Source organism: Xiphophorus maculatus, chromosome 15 (assembly GCF_002775205.1).
Source record: "Xiphophorus maculatus strain JP 163 A chromosome 15, X_maculatus-5.0-male, whole genome shotgun sequence".
Taxonomy (NCBI): domain Eukaryota; kingdom Metazoa; phylum Chordata; class Actinopteri; order Cyprinodontiformes; family Poeciliidae; genus Xiphophorus; species Xiphophorus maculatus.
This window is the reverse complement of record NC_036457.1, coordinates 17,445,738-17,459,556: the sequence shown is the minus strand read 5'-3', so window position 1 is coordinate 17,459,556 and position 13,819 is coordinate 17,445,738. Positions and strand designations below refer to the sequence as shown.

The following is a 13,819-nucleotide window of genomic DNA, read 5'->3' as shown; positions in this document are numbered from 1 at the left end:
AAAACATCAATGAAATTCTGCTAAACATAAACAGCTTATGTATAAATAAAATAAAAATGGATAATTATAATCAAATAAACCTTTATAGCTAGATAAATGATTAAATAAATAAGATTTCACAAGAAAGTAAATATATACCAAGAAAACATACATAAAAAAAAATAAAATAAACATGCAGAAAATTCTACTAACTGAGAAAAAAGAAAATAATATATGACGTGTTGGATGAGGTAAAAATCTGACATTGAGAAAGGGAAGAGTTAAGTTACAAAATACCGGCTTTATTTTATTTTTTTTAAAAATAAACAAACATGTACAATCACAATGCCAATTTCACTCACTGTTGTCAGATCTGTTTGTCCCTTCTTATAAAAATAAAAAACAAAAATAAAAAAAATCCCCTTTATGAAACGTACCAGCAGAATCTAACCGCGTCGCTTTAGATGTCAGTTCCTGACAAGTGTTCATGAGAAGGAGCGTAACAATGGAAAATAACACGTAAACGTTACATAGGAGCAACACAAAGTACAAGTATACACACTGATTGTTAAATAATACCGGCTTTTTTTTTTCTCTCCATGACAGTTTATTGCCCCCCAACAAAACAACAACAAGAAAAAGAAAAACCTTTTTTCGTGAGGTGGGAGAAGAAGAAGAAAAAGAAGAAGAAGAAGAAAAGAAAGCGGATGAAGACGGTATGGGATGTCAGTGCTGCGTTCATTTCCTGTTAGGTTGTCAAAAGTACAAAAAAAAAAAAAATCAGACTACAAGACACGGGGTAGCAAATGTTAACAAGGCCGTGTTTTAAAATCTGTTGGAAATATTTCTCTTCTGTTTGTTTTTTTTCTTTTTCAAGATATTTTATCGGCCGTGGCAGTCTGGGGCGGGGCGGGGGGGGAAACGCGACGTGACATTTTCCAATATCATGAAGCGAGTTTGGAAACATCCTCGGCTGAGGTCGCGTGCAAACCTTCAGTGAAAAGCTTGAACCCACTGATCCCGTGTTTCTCTCTACTGTTTCTTTTTTCTTTTTTTTTTTTTTACACACACGCAAGGGGGCTACATTACCTGCAAACATTAAATAACAAAAAGGCACAAAATGATACAATAATCTCAATTTTTTTTTTTTTTTTTTGTTGCTTCAAATAAACACCAAGTGTCTTGGTGGGATCAGATGTATTTGGCCAAGTGTTTTCCGTTTGGGCCGAGATGGCTGCGTTCAGGACCCAAAACCACGAGCTCTGCTGGCAGCCAGCCGCGAGTGCTGCTAGAAATAAAACAAGAAATAAGTGCTTTTATCAAACAAACATACAAGTCTCCCATATTTTTTTTTTTTTTTTTTTTTGGTCACCAGTTTGCTGCCAGCAGCTGAATCCAATCACCTCGTTTTTTGGGGGGGTTTTTTTGCACTATTTCCCTGAACTCCAGCACTTTTTTGCAGACGTGCTCCTTGTATTGCTGCAAGAGAATGTTGTTTTAGGCTGGGACGTTAGATATTAAATCTAAAAAACTGTAGATAAATAAATGTCTGAAGGAATGTCATGGTTTTAATTTTGTATATATATATTTTTACTTTCCTTGCTTTCTCTCTCTTTCTCGCTCTCTGCGTGTGTGTCACGCACTAACCCCAACTTTTTCAAAGTCATCTTCTGCACATGATATGAAAGCTATAATAACCTTGGCGTGTGTAAGCTATAATCTCGAGTGAGCCTTTCAGCCAGGCTGGATATGAAAAACAAAAACAAAAAAAAGAGAGAACGACAGGGAGAAAGAGAAGCAGATAAAGATAATTTCATTCGGGGATAATTCCAGTCCTGAGGAGTTTATGTATCACAAAAAACAACTGAGCCTTAAAAAAAAAAAAAAAAAAAAAACGGTCTGACCTGACGCCGTAACTTGTACCACCAGGCGCATCCATCTTTGGACTCGCGCCGATTGTTCTCATATTGTCAGGAAAAGCAGTTTGTAAGTGCACGCCAGATGAGACAAAATTTAAAAAAAAAAGAGAAAATTTCCATAAACGGATAATTATTTTCTTCCCCACCGAAGCTGGCTTTAATGCCGCGTTGCCGAGAGGCACGACGCGAGTTATTGCTCAATAAATACCAAAGGTTTCATTCCGAGCCAAATGTGTGTCGACGCCTACCGAAGATGTTGGCCTCCTAATGTGTCGAGCAGTTACACTGAATTTATTTGTTTTTTTCTTTAACACATCAGAAGAAAACGTGTTGCAATACTCTCCGGAAACTCGATTTTGTATTCCAAGCGATTATTATTAAATCTTTTCGGGAGGGGGGGGGGGCGCAACTACAGCAACGACAACAACAACAACAAAGAAAAAAAAAAAAAACTCTTTAAATTACCTATCAAAGATAAAATTAACTTAGTCATATAGATGCATCAAAAATATTCAGATTACACTTCTTCGACTCAAGTTTCAAATACAATACATAATTTATGGCTTTTATAAGTTAAAACTAGAGAAAAAACAAACAAACAAAAAAAAAAACAACAAACAAACAAAACGCTTCAATCTACATCAACGTCATAACCCACAATGTACAAGTTAAATTAATTGGTTTAGAGCAAAATGAATGTCCACGCCGCTTTTTGGTAACACACGCTTCTCATCTGCTACTCAGTGCTTAGGTTGCATCTCGATATTGTACAAAAACATGCTCTGCAAAAAAAAAAAAAAAAAAAAAAAGCCTTAATAAAGTACAAACACGTTACAAAAACAAACAAAAAGGGGCAGTCTTTTACAAATGTCGACGCAGCATCCCTTAGCTGGTGGGGCTGCCCTAAAAACTGAAACAACGTCCCGTCTGCGTGGGCTTGGTGAATCAAAGATTGTTTTAGTTTTTTTTTTTTGTGTGTCTTTTCTTCTCATTATTGCTGTGAGAATGGTTCCCTTTGTAGTGCCTCAGTCCAAACACATTCCAAGAAGACAAGTCGGTGCAAGTCTGGTCTTTTATTTCATTTTTCCAACTCCCTCCACCCTTCCCCCATCATCATCATCATCATCTCTGCTTTAATTTCCAAGCAGAAGGTGGAGATAGCCGAGGAGAGGACCCCAAAAAAACAACCAAAAAAAAAGAAAAGAAAGAAATCCCCCTGTTCATGATATGAAAAAACAAAAGGGGGTTTTGTGCTTGTAAACCGCGACGAAACTTGATTTGTCATCCGCGTGTCCCCCTGGTCTTTCCTCAGTACGGCCTCCAGACCGCTTCGTCCATGCGGCCGCCGGGGTTCAGCACGGTCGGCGAGTTGCTGTGGCTCCCGTCGCCGTCCACCCCTCCCTCCGTCTGGCTGGGCAGGTTGGGGTTCACCAGCGAGGTGCCCGTGGAGGCGCTAGTGCAAGGCGGCACCATCCGAGACGGCGAGCGGTCGCCGCCGGGCACCATGGAGAACTGGTACGAGTTGGAGGAGGCGCCGTAGTACAGATACGGCGTGCTGCTGGTCTGGAAGGGTCCGCTCTGGCTCTGGGTGGAGCCCGGGTACGGCGGGGGGAGGTAGGTGTGGTAGTGGGCGCTGCCGAGCGTCATGGCCGAGGTGACGGGCGGGGTGTAGGTGAAGGTGGCCGGGTAGTGCATGCGCGGGCTGGAGAAGCGGCTGTCCGTGATGGAGGAGAGGCTCGGGAACTGGCGCTCGAACTGGCCGGGGAACGGACTCAGGTCGGAAGACCCTGAAAAAAACACGGATGAAGGAAAAACATCGTTATCAACGCGGGGATCTCATACATACGGTCAACTTTAGGAGGATTTTGGAACATTATGGCAATCGGTCAGTGTATTTAATTGAAGCGGCATGTGATAAGCCAACAAAAGGAAAGTAGTAGATAATCAGGAAGTAGGACAGCCTTTCAAGAATCCCTCCACAGAATAATGAGCCAGTCACTTTAACAACACAAAGTCTTACAAAGTATTTTTGGTTTAGTTTCTAGTGCAAACATCTTAGTACACTGGAAGTAAACAAAACTAACTCATGAGTAACATTTCTGCAAGAAATTATTTATTTATTTTAAGTAAATAATTCCTTAATACAGATAAAAAGTACTAGTTGCATCGGCAGATTATTTCACTTAAGACATTTTTCCCATGTCATAAGTGAAATAATCTGCCAATAGTGGTTCCATTGGTAGATTTAGGGTTTCTGCAAAATATAACTTCTGTTGAACATGTTTGGGTTTGTTTGTTTTTGAGATTTCGTCTTCTACAACCAAACAAAATAAGCTTCATTGGTATTTTTTTTTATTTTTTAACAGACCAACACAAAGTAGGACGTAACTGTGAAGTGAAAGGAAACTACACATGGCTTTAGAAAATAAACAAACAACAACTGTGGTGTCCTGGGAATTATTTGCACAAGCAGCTTTCCCTGCACATTACAGCTGCAAGTCTTTTGCGGTACGTCTGTGCTAGCGTTGCACACAAGTTTGTCCGTCTACCCTCGAAACTAGCTGACACTTAACCAGAGTGGATATAAAAGAGGCAGCGCTTCGTATTTTCCAGGCACGTTGTTTCCAGTTTTGAACAAAAGACTCAAAATAAATCTGACACCCTGAAATTGCCGCCTGTCTCTTTAAGAAGCAAAAGCTCCTTCCGACACTCGGCACGTCATCACAACAACCTTTCTTGTTTACAGCCGCTTTTAGGAGAGTTGGGCTGAGGAACACTTGGTGTGATGAGCTCAGCGGACAACCAGATGTCTGCTGATAGCTGCTGCCGCTAGTCTGGAGGAGACGAGTGGGAGCAAGTATTTAGACGTTGCCAAATGGTTGCCACGGGAGATTTAAGGATTCCTCAAAGACGCATGAAAGAATCAAATCAGTGCTCCAGCTACGTTTTTCATGAGGGAACAAAATGACATAAAGCTAAAGAAAAAGTACATTTTTAATTATTTATAAGAGTCTTACAGGTTTTCTGGCTCAATGACCCAACATATAGCTCATCCATATTCTCATCGCCTTTTCCTCTCCCTAATGAAGAAGTAAAGTTTGACACACTTTCAATTTTGGGGGGGGGGGGGGGGGGGGGGGGGTAAAACCAAGCTTGAAAACCACTTAAAAAAAAGAAAGAAAAAACTGACGTTATTAAATTTTGAATTACTTTGTGCCTCTCTCTCACATAAAATCCTAATAAAATAGTTTGCGGTTGTCACGTGGCGAAATGTGAAAAAGGCCCAGCAGCTCATTGCACGGCACTGCAGTTACACTTTTTTTTTTTTTAGCGTGTCAGTTTTAAAACCTCTTGTAGAATAATTGAATTTAATAAATTCGTCTCTTGAGAAATTACAAAAAAACCAAAACAAAACCCTGCTGTAAATTTAACAGTCATTTCCAGCCCGATATGTGTATTCATCAATTTGCAAAATTAACGTTGCGGTTTATGGAATAGCACTTATCTATAAATACTATCTGAATCACCGTTCCTGAGTTTTGATAACCTCTGCTGAGCCGCACATTCCCTAATGTATTTACACATCCGAGCTCCTGTGTGTGTGTGTGTGTGTTGGCGCATGTTTACCTGTCTAAATTATTGTTTATATGCGTGTGGAGCCGGTTTGTGTGTGCGTGTGCCGAGAGTGGATGTGTGTGAATACTGTATGCACATAAAAAAAAAAAAAAAAAAAAAAAAAAAGAGAGGCAAGTTGGGATGAATCAGGAGCTGCACATGTGGAAACACTTTGTGCAGAAACAGTTTCCATGAGATCCATAATGAGGCAGGGCTGAGCTCTGATGTGGCTCCTCTCCTCGCCTCCCATCGGCTCCAGTGTGTGCACGCGTTTGCACGCGCGCGTGTGTGTGTGGGGGCGCGCGCACGGGTGTGTTTGTGTGCGACGGAGAGAGCCGAGCGGGAGCTGCTCCATCTCACCCTTCGTTCCTCTTTTCGCTTCATCCCTTAAAAAATACCCAAAAACCACTAACTGGCTGCGGCGAGCTTCGCGCTGGGCGAAGAGTTGAAGGAGAATAGGAGGTCCTCCTCCTCCTCCTCCTCCTCTCTCCCCTCCATCCGTCTCCTCTCGGTGGTTTAGTCCAGCCATGGCGCTCTTATCATAAATCACAAGGCGTCTTCCGTGTCACCATGTCTGCTCCGAGAGGACAGGGGGGTTGGGTTGGTGGAGAGGTGGAGAGGAGGGCTGCGGTGTTTATGTGCAGGGAGGGATTGCGAAGCCGGGGTTTGTCGCTAGCGTCAGATAGCATATGCTGCCAATTAGGGCCCTTAAACTTCCTCTTTCCACCAGATTTGTTTGATTCAAATAGCAATCGTGGGCGACTGTCTCTGTTGTGGGGCAGAAGTGTGATCTCAGTGCTGTTCAATAAAATACCGACTCTTGTTTTATAACTTTAAAAAAAAAATAAATTCTGGCCTACCCCGTTGCTGAGAGGGGGCCTGTGATGATGAGCCAGATCAAACTTTATTAGCTGAGAGGAAACCAGAGTGTAACAGTGTCTAAATGTTTGGAGGGGCTTTTCAAACAGCGAGGCGTCATTTCCGAATTAGGTGTTATGACTCGGTTTGATGAACTTTTGCGACCACTGCTCAGCACATGGGCTGGGTTGCTAACGGGGGCGATATTAAATATTTTCCAGGAATATGGTGCCATTTCACAGCACCATCGAGCAACTGTCACCTTCAGTTAGTATAAAATAAATGCTAAGCATAACTTTTGAGTATTTGGGCCTCTGTCTCTTTAAGAAGCTCCTGCTCTTAAAGGAGCAATGCTTCTCATTAGGCATCATAATTATATTTACAACCGTTCTTAGCAGCATTGGACCTAGAAGCAGTTTGCATGATGCGTTTAGAGGACTTGCAGTTCCACCAGACGTTTGCTAACTGCTGCTGCCGCTAGTCTGGAGGAGCTGAGTGGGGCAGAAGCTCGGCTCGATTCGGCATTGTTCTCTTAAGGCGCAGTGTCAGAAAGAGTAGGAGCTTCTTAAAGAGACAGAAGACCAACTTCAAGGCGTTAAATTGTGAAGCAAAATGTCTTTTTAGTCATGTTTGATATATACAACTGATGGTACCATAGTTACTTGATTGTGCTATAAGATGGCACTGTATGTAGAAAGTACATAACCCTGACCCTTTAATTATTATGTGGAAGGATAGTGGATAAACATCATAATCTCACCATACACCTTCCAGGGTGTTGTCATTTCCGAGAGGCAGACAGAGGCCTCTGGTAACTCTGGAGGAGCTGCAGAGATCCAGAGCTCATCTGAAAGAGCCCGTTACCACGGCAACTACAAAGCGGCGCACTCTGCAAATCAGACCCGTATGGACGAGTCGCAAGGAGACTTCTTGGACGAAAGCTTCAGAAAGTTCCTTGTAAAGTTGACCTCAAAGATCACACAGGAGGAGACCCAACACGTGACCCAAACTGAACTTTTTTTTTTTTTTTTTTTGACCAAAATGCTAGATATGTCGGAAAACTGGCTCATTTCATGGAGCACACCTTCCCCAAGGTGAAACATTCAGGCTACAGATATTATATTTTATTCTAAATCAGACATAGAGAAGTTGGTGAAGCGGCGGATAATTGATTAATGTGATTTAAAAAAAAGAAAGACACATTCTGAAGACTTTTCATTTAACCACCTTAGCTTGTTTTACATCATATTAGAAATACATAGACATTAACAAATAATTCAACTCCTTTTTAAAACAAATAAACAAACATTTTCTTGCCTAAAATTGCATGACATGGCACTCATTTAGTTTGCATTTGATCATTCGTAGCAAAGGATGCATCGGCAGATAAAAAAACTGCTATGAACATGTGAAAAGCTCAGTCCCTGACTTACATCAACACAGTGCAACTACATAATAATAATAATAATTATTATTATATTTTGATTATTAACTGTACAGCAAATGGTGCTTAATAAGAGATTTTGTTTTATTTCACTGAATCCGAACCGGGTGAAGCTAAAGCGGCCACTTCATGCTTTGTGTTAGAACATATTTACAGAAAAATAACTTTTTTTTTTATCTTAAATGCAAAATGTAGTTATTTTTTATACAGTTCTTTCTTAATTACTGCTCAGTGTGTTTTTCTTTTAGCAAATTTGAGCCCGTATACTCCAATTAACAATTAATCAATGTCTAAATTAGTTGACGTTCATTTTACTAATCGATTCATCTCGGTTAATCAAAATTCAGCCCTGCTTAGAATGGCCTAGTCAAAGGCCAAAACTAAGTCCAGCTAAAAATTTGTGCAAAGTCTTACATTTACAGATAGTCTACTGCAAGCTACAATGTAGAATTGAAAAACAAAACAAAAAAAACAAAAGCTGAGACATACCCCAAGGAAGGGTGGCTCTATAAAGTATTGACAACATTTTATTTTCCTTCTACTTTCCAATTATGAGCTGCAGCTCGCTTGTCAATCGTATTACGTACAACTGAAATAGCGGCTGAAAAGTGACAAATTGTGAAAAACTTAAAGGGGGCGTATCAGTTTCTGTTCGAGGTACAGATAATGTTTCGGAGCCTCCTGACAAGGTGTCAACACGATCTCTGGAGCTCAGCGAGCCTGAGGCGCAACACCTCGCGCAGGTGTGCGAGCGGGGGCGTCGGGGTCGGGAGGGGGGAGAGGCCGGGCTTTGGAACGTGTGCGCATGCTCTCTCGTGCACATCTGTCACTCGGAGAACAAAAGCCCCGGCGCTCGCGAGATGAAAGGCCGAGGGGGGGAGAAAGACCGAGCTAATCAGAGCTGACAGGGCAGCTGGCTGGGTTTTAAACCTTTCTGATGCAGAGTCACACGGCTGCAGCGCTTAATCACTCGCCCTCGCTCGGGGCACATAAACATACTAACACACACGCACACACACACACGGAGAGGAGGGTGAAGTATGCTAGAACAAGGAAACAGAGAAAAAGGAAGTTAGAGAGAAAGAGAGAGAAAGAAACCTACACATGGCAGCAAGTCAAACAGGTGTACGGGGGGAGAAACTTGTTTGGCGGCATGTGAGAGTTTTCAAGGAGTTCCCATTCACGTCGGAGACAAATCGGGACGCAGACGCCGCCGTCGGCGCGAAGACAGCGGCTAATGCAGTTACCCAGAATGCTTCGAGAGAGCGGCGTGTCGCTGTAAAGACACTTTATTTGTCAGCCATGACCCTGTTATTATCCCGAGGCCTGTTATTACCCATGCTTCTCTGGGATCAAAGGTGCAGAGCGAAAAAGGAAACAACCTCTTTTTCTCTCCTCTGTTAGCGAGGCGATCAGACTCATGTTAGCAGCAACTTGCTGATAAATGCTGGGGGTCGTTTTGTATTGTTTTGTATTGTTTTCTGGGGGAGGAGGACCTTTTTATTAGCATCAGTGTGTAAAAGTGTGAATGCCCGTCTGAAATCAGATTTTTACACGTATTACTGTATATAAATGTTTTTTTTCCTGTTTCAGACCAGTTAGGACTATCAGATTTTTTTTTTCAGTTTGCCATTTTATTTTATTTATAGCTTTCTTCCAATGCAGAAGTTTACATACAGGTCATTTGCCTACTGTTTGGTAGCATTGCCTTTTAGTTCGGGTGCCATAGAAGTCTTTTTCATTTTGGGTCATATCAAAAATCTGAATGTTCTTAAACTATTTAAACTGTTGAAGTATCAATAAATAGCTGCTCCTCCAGGATTTTGTGATTGTTTTAGCGTTTTTTTTGCTATCAAAAATGTAGATTTTGTGGTAATAATTTGGAAATATTTGGAAGGAATTTTTACGATATTTGCACTAATGTACAACATTAAATGTGACTTTTTATTACTCGCCGTATGAATTACGGACTGTAACTTCACATAAATAAAGTACGGCTGAGGCGGCAGTAACTTAAATTCAGTGTTTTTGATCAATTGTGAGAAAATTGATCAAATCTCCCAAAAAATCAAAAATGTTTTTGGAGATTTGTTGATTTTGTGTGAATTTTGCAGATCTGTGAAAAACTGGAGGGACTTATTGATGTAATTTGAAGTCTAGAGGGCCACATAAAAAGCTATGGCGGGTCAGATTTGGCCCCTGGGCCTTGAGATTGACGTAGATGAAATATATCGGATACTCTCCCAACATTAGCTTGCTGGAATCTTGGCTCATTCCTGCTGACAGAGCTAGACGAGTGTGTCAGATGTATAATCCATCTTTTTGATGAACACCTTTTTAGCTCTGACCAAAACATTTTCTGGAGGACTGAGATCATTCTGAAACACTGACTTAGTTGTTTTTAGGCCACTTTGTAGCCAGCTTGGCTCTTTGCTTAGGGTTGTTGTCCATTTGGAAGACGTGAACTTCCTGGCTGAAGTCTGAAAATGATGACAATATTTCCTCAAAATGTTCTTTCCTCAAAATGTCACCATTTTCTTAAAGGTGTACAGCAAAACACCCAAACAACATGATTCTGTCACTATGGTACTTCATACTGTGTTTATATCCCATTTTCCCCTCCCAAAGTAGCAATAAGCACTGTAGTCAAACCTTTCAATTCTAGTTTCATCAAATCAAACACAAGTCTCTGAAAATGTACGTCCTTATTCCAGAGTTCATTTGTAAATTGTAAACTGCTTTTTTATGTTTGTCTTGGAGTACCGACTCCTTCCTTACTGAGTGTCTTTTCAGTAAATGTTGGTAAATAATTTTTTCACTATGGATAATAACTCTCTGTTACCGCCTTTGGCTAGCATCTGCCTCTGTTCTGTAGTTAATTTTCACATTTCACAGCAAAAACGCAGTCATCTTTGGGACAGGACAAATGGTCATTTTGACCAAATATTTTCCCATCTTTGACCAGTTTTTCTAAAATGCTGATGGCAAAATCTGAAGGAAATCTATCAGAAATGTTCGACTTTATGCCATTTTCATTGACTTGGATACTGAACTCAATGCTATCTGGGAGTTGATTAAAAATTAAGGACAGTTGGGCGTCCTTAATTGGGTTGGGTTGCGTAGGGGACAGCGCAACCCGTGTTTGGAGGCATTGAGTCCTCGACGCGGCCGTCGCAGGTTCGACTCCCAGACCAGGCGATGTTTGCCGCATGTCTTCCCCTCTCTCCTTCCCCCTTTCCTGTCAGCCTACTTTCATATAAGGGACACTAGAGCCCACAAAAGACCCCCTGGAGGGGTAAAAAAATAAAAAATAAAAAAATTATTTTTATAATTAAGGACAGTTGACTATGGGTCACAGACCAGTGCAACAGAACCGCTGGTGCAGAAGGAGCTAATGCCACACAACTTCCTTCCACCGAAGCAAAGCCTTGTGGGATCAGGAAACCCCTCATTCACATCAGTCTGAGAAATGTTCCCCGATTTCAAAACTTTGGTTGAAGCTTTGCTTGTAATACACGACTCCATTATTGCATCAGAGCGCAGATTCAGCATCCAGATCGACATTAAGACAGCCATGAGAAGATATTCTGTCCGAGACAAAAATCCAAACCCTCTGCAACTGGACTAGAGACATTTGATTACTCACAAGTGGATGAAAAAGTTGCATGTGTTCACCTAATTTCTGGGCGATGTTGCGATGCAGATTCTCTGTTCAGCTGGTTAACAGCGTTGCCTCGTCTTGCGAGAGAAAGAAGGTCCAAAAAAAGCCCAACTGGAGAAGATTTCAAGGTGGTTTTCCAGCATATACCTGAGTATAACCCTGCATCACTGCAAACTACACACCATTAGTGTTCTGATTCATTGTGGGTAGCTTGATATAATCTTTTTTTTCTGAAATAAAGTCGAGCCAAAATAAGCAACTTCACGTTCAAAAACAAGCCCAAAAAAACGCAACCTGCGACTCTTTAAATTTGCAAGAGACTTTAGAAAAGTAACAAAAAAAAAACAGGACCAAAGTCGCTCAAAATACGCAGAGCTGGCGACACTTCTTGTTTGGACTGAATGTTAATTAGACTGAATGAAAACCAACCACGAATGAATATGTCATTATTATCTTTTTATAAGGAGATCATGACAGGATTATTATTATTTTCTTTTTTAAACCTCGTCAGTCAAAATGACCGGAAACGAAAGAGTGTAGCGCAGGGGTGCCCAAAGTCGGTCCTTAGGACCAGCATCCTGCACGTTTTAGTTCTCTCCCTGGTGGTACCAACAACCTTTTCAGCAAGTCAATGTTCTTCTCAGGCTTTCTAATTAGCCATCATTTGATCCAGGTGTGTTAAACCAGGGAGAGAACTAAAACATCAGGATGCCGGCCCTCCAGGACCCACTTTAGGCACCCCTGGTCTAGCTCAACCTCTGCACAGAACCCCTTCATGAACGGCCTGACGGCTGGACATTCCAATGCTGTTTAGAGTTGCCTGTAGTTATTTGTCAAGATGAATAGTTCAAGTCATTCAGAGACACAGAGTTGTGTCTCTGTCTAACTCAAGTGTTGTTAATCAGCCAATCAGAAGCTTACAAAGCCAGGACATCAACCTCTTAGCTGTCTGAGATTCTGCAAAGTTTTTTGAGTGTGTATGAATTGTCTCTCCCTCGTTGGTTTGGCATTTAAAGCAGTCGGCGATTCAAATTGATTCGTAAGAGGAAACCTTCCACCTGATTTAATGCTCCACAGTGAGAGGACCTGCGTTTATGCGCTTTCGTGATGCATTAAGATGTTAGACGTTTATCTTTCCCTAGAGAGTAATGGCTCTACCTGGCAATCGTCTAGGCACGTCACTGATGGCAGGCAGGCCCGTGCCTCGGCTGGAGGAGAGGGGGGTGGTGGAGTGGACAGAGGGGGACGCCATGGGACTCAGGTAGGACGGGTACGGCTGTTCATACGACCACGGAGGAGAGGACTGGGACTGACGAGGGTCTGATGGGAAGAAAAGAAGCAAGGAAAGGAAGCAAAAAAAAAAAAGGAAGCAAGGAAAAAAAAAGGGAGAATAATTACAAGTGCCCCAACATGCACATTCAAACACTCCAATCAGTTTCGCTAAAGTGAGACATTTACAGCAGCTTTAGACTTTGTTTCCCCTCCCTCTTCCCCCTTGTCTCTTTTCATCTGTAGTTTTATTTAGGATTACAGATATCACTCGTGTGTATTCTGGAAAAGGTCTCGCCAGTGACACAACCAATGTTTACCTCTAAAGAGAAGATCTTCCTGTTTGCTTTATAAAACTGTGTGCTCGCAGCTGAGAAACAGAAAAGCCTCGCTGGCCCGGGTCCAGGATGTAAACACGCCACGCTAAATACCACAGCGTGCTAGACTCTGTTATTGTGTCTGTGCAACGACACAACAGACCGTGAAAGCTTTTTCTTTTCTTCAGAAAGACTGCAAGCTGCAGTTTGTTCTTCTTAAGGCTACTGGAAGAATAGACTTGTATTTAGTTTGATAAATGAAGTTGGGCTTGAGAGGGGGGTGAAAGAAAAACACATCAGCAAGGAGGCAGAAAGTTGATATGCAGTGCCAAGTGAAGCTTTTCCGCTTTTTGTCACGTTACAGTGTTAAACTTCAGTGTAGTTTATAGGGATTTTATGTGAAACAAAGCGGTGCGTTATTGCAACGTGGAAGGAAGAAGATGCCTTTGGAATATTTAGCTACAAAAAAAAAAAAGTAAGGAAACGGATTCTCAATTGGATTTCAGTTTAAACTTTCTCCGCCTTGTTCAACACAAAGAACCCCAACAGCACCACCCTGCCACCACTATGTTACACAACAAGGATGCAATGTTATTTTCATGCTATTTATCCTTCTACAGTCAAGCACAACTTTGTGTTCATCTCCCGATGAAATGCATTGAGGTTTAGCGGCTGCTATGTGAAAAAAAAAAAAAAAAAGTAAAGGCTTTAGCCATGGCACTGTTTTACATTAAAAACAAAGGACAAAAAGTGCAAG

General features: G+C 41.6%; 1 protein-coding gene across 6 annotated transcripts in view; it reads right to left on the bottom strand.

Annotated features, from left to right (window-relative positions):
• Nucleotides 1–260: 260 nt before the first annotated feature.
• LOC102236639 (runt-related transcription factor 2) overlaps nt 261–13,819 on the bottom strand; it is a 61,630-nt gene continuing 48,071 nt past the window's right edge. For 3 of the 6 annotated variants that reach the window (XM_023347867.1, XM_023347866.1, XM_005798257.2), the window contains 2 exons: nt 12,635–12,796; nt 261–3,685 (listed from right to left, as the gene is read on the bottom strand). In XM_023347867.1, coding sequence (XP_023203635.1) covers nt 3,207–3,685; nt 12,635–12,796 — 641 coding nt within the window. In that variant the 3' untranslated portion in view covers nt 261–3,206. The remainder of the gene's footprint in view (nt 3,686–12,634; nt 12,797–13,819) is intronic. The other 3 variants (XM_023347869.1, XM_023347868.1, XM_005798258.2) reach the window with 1 other exon arrangement.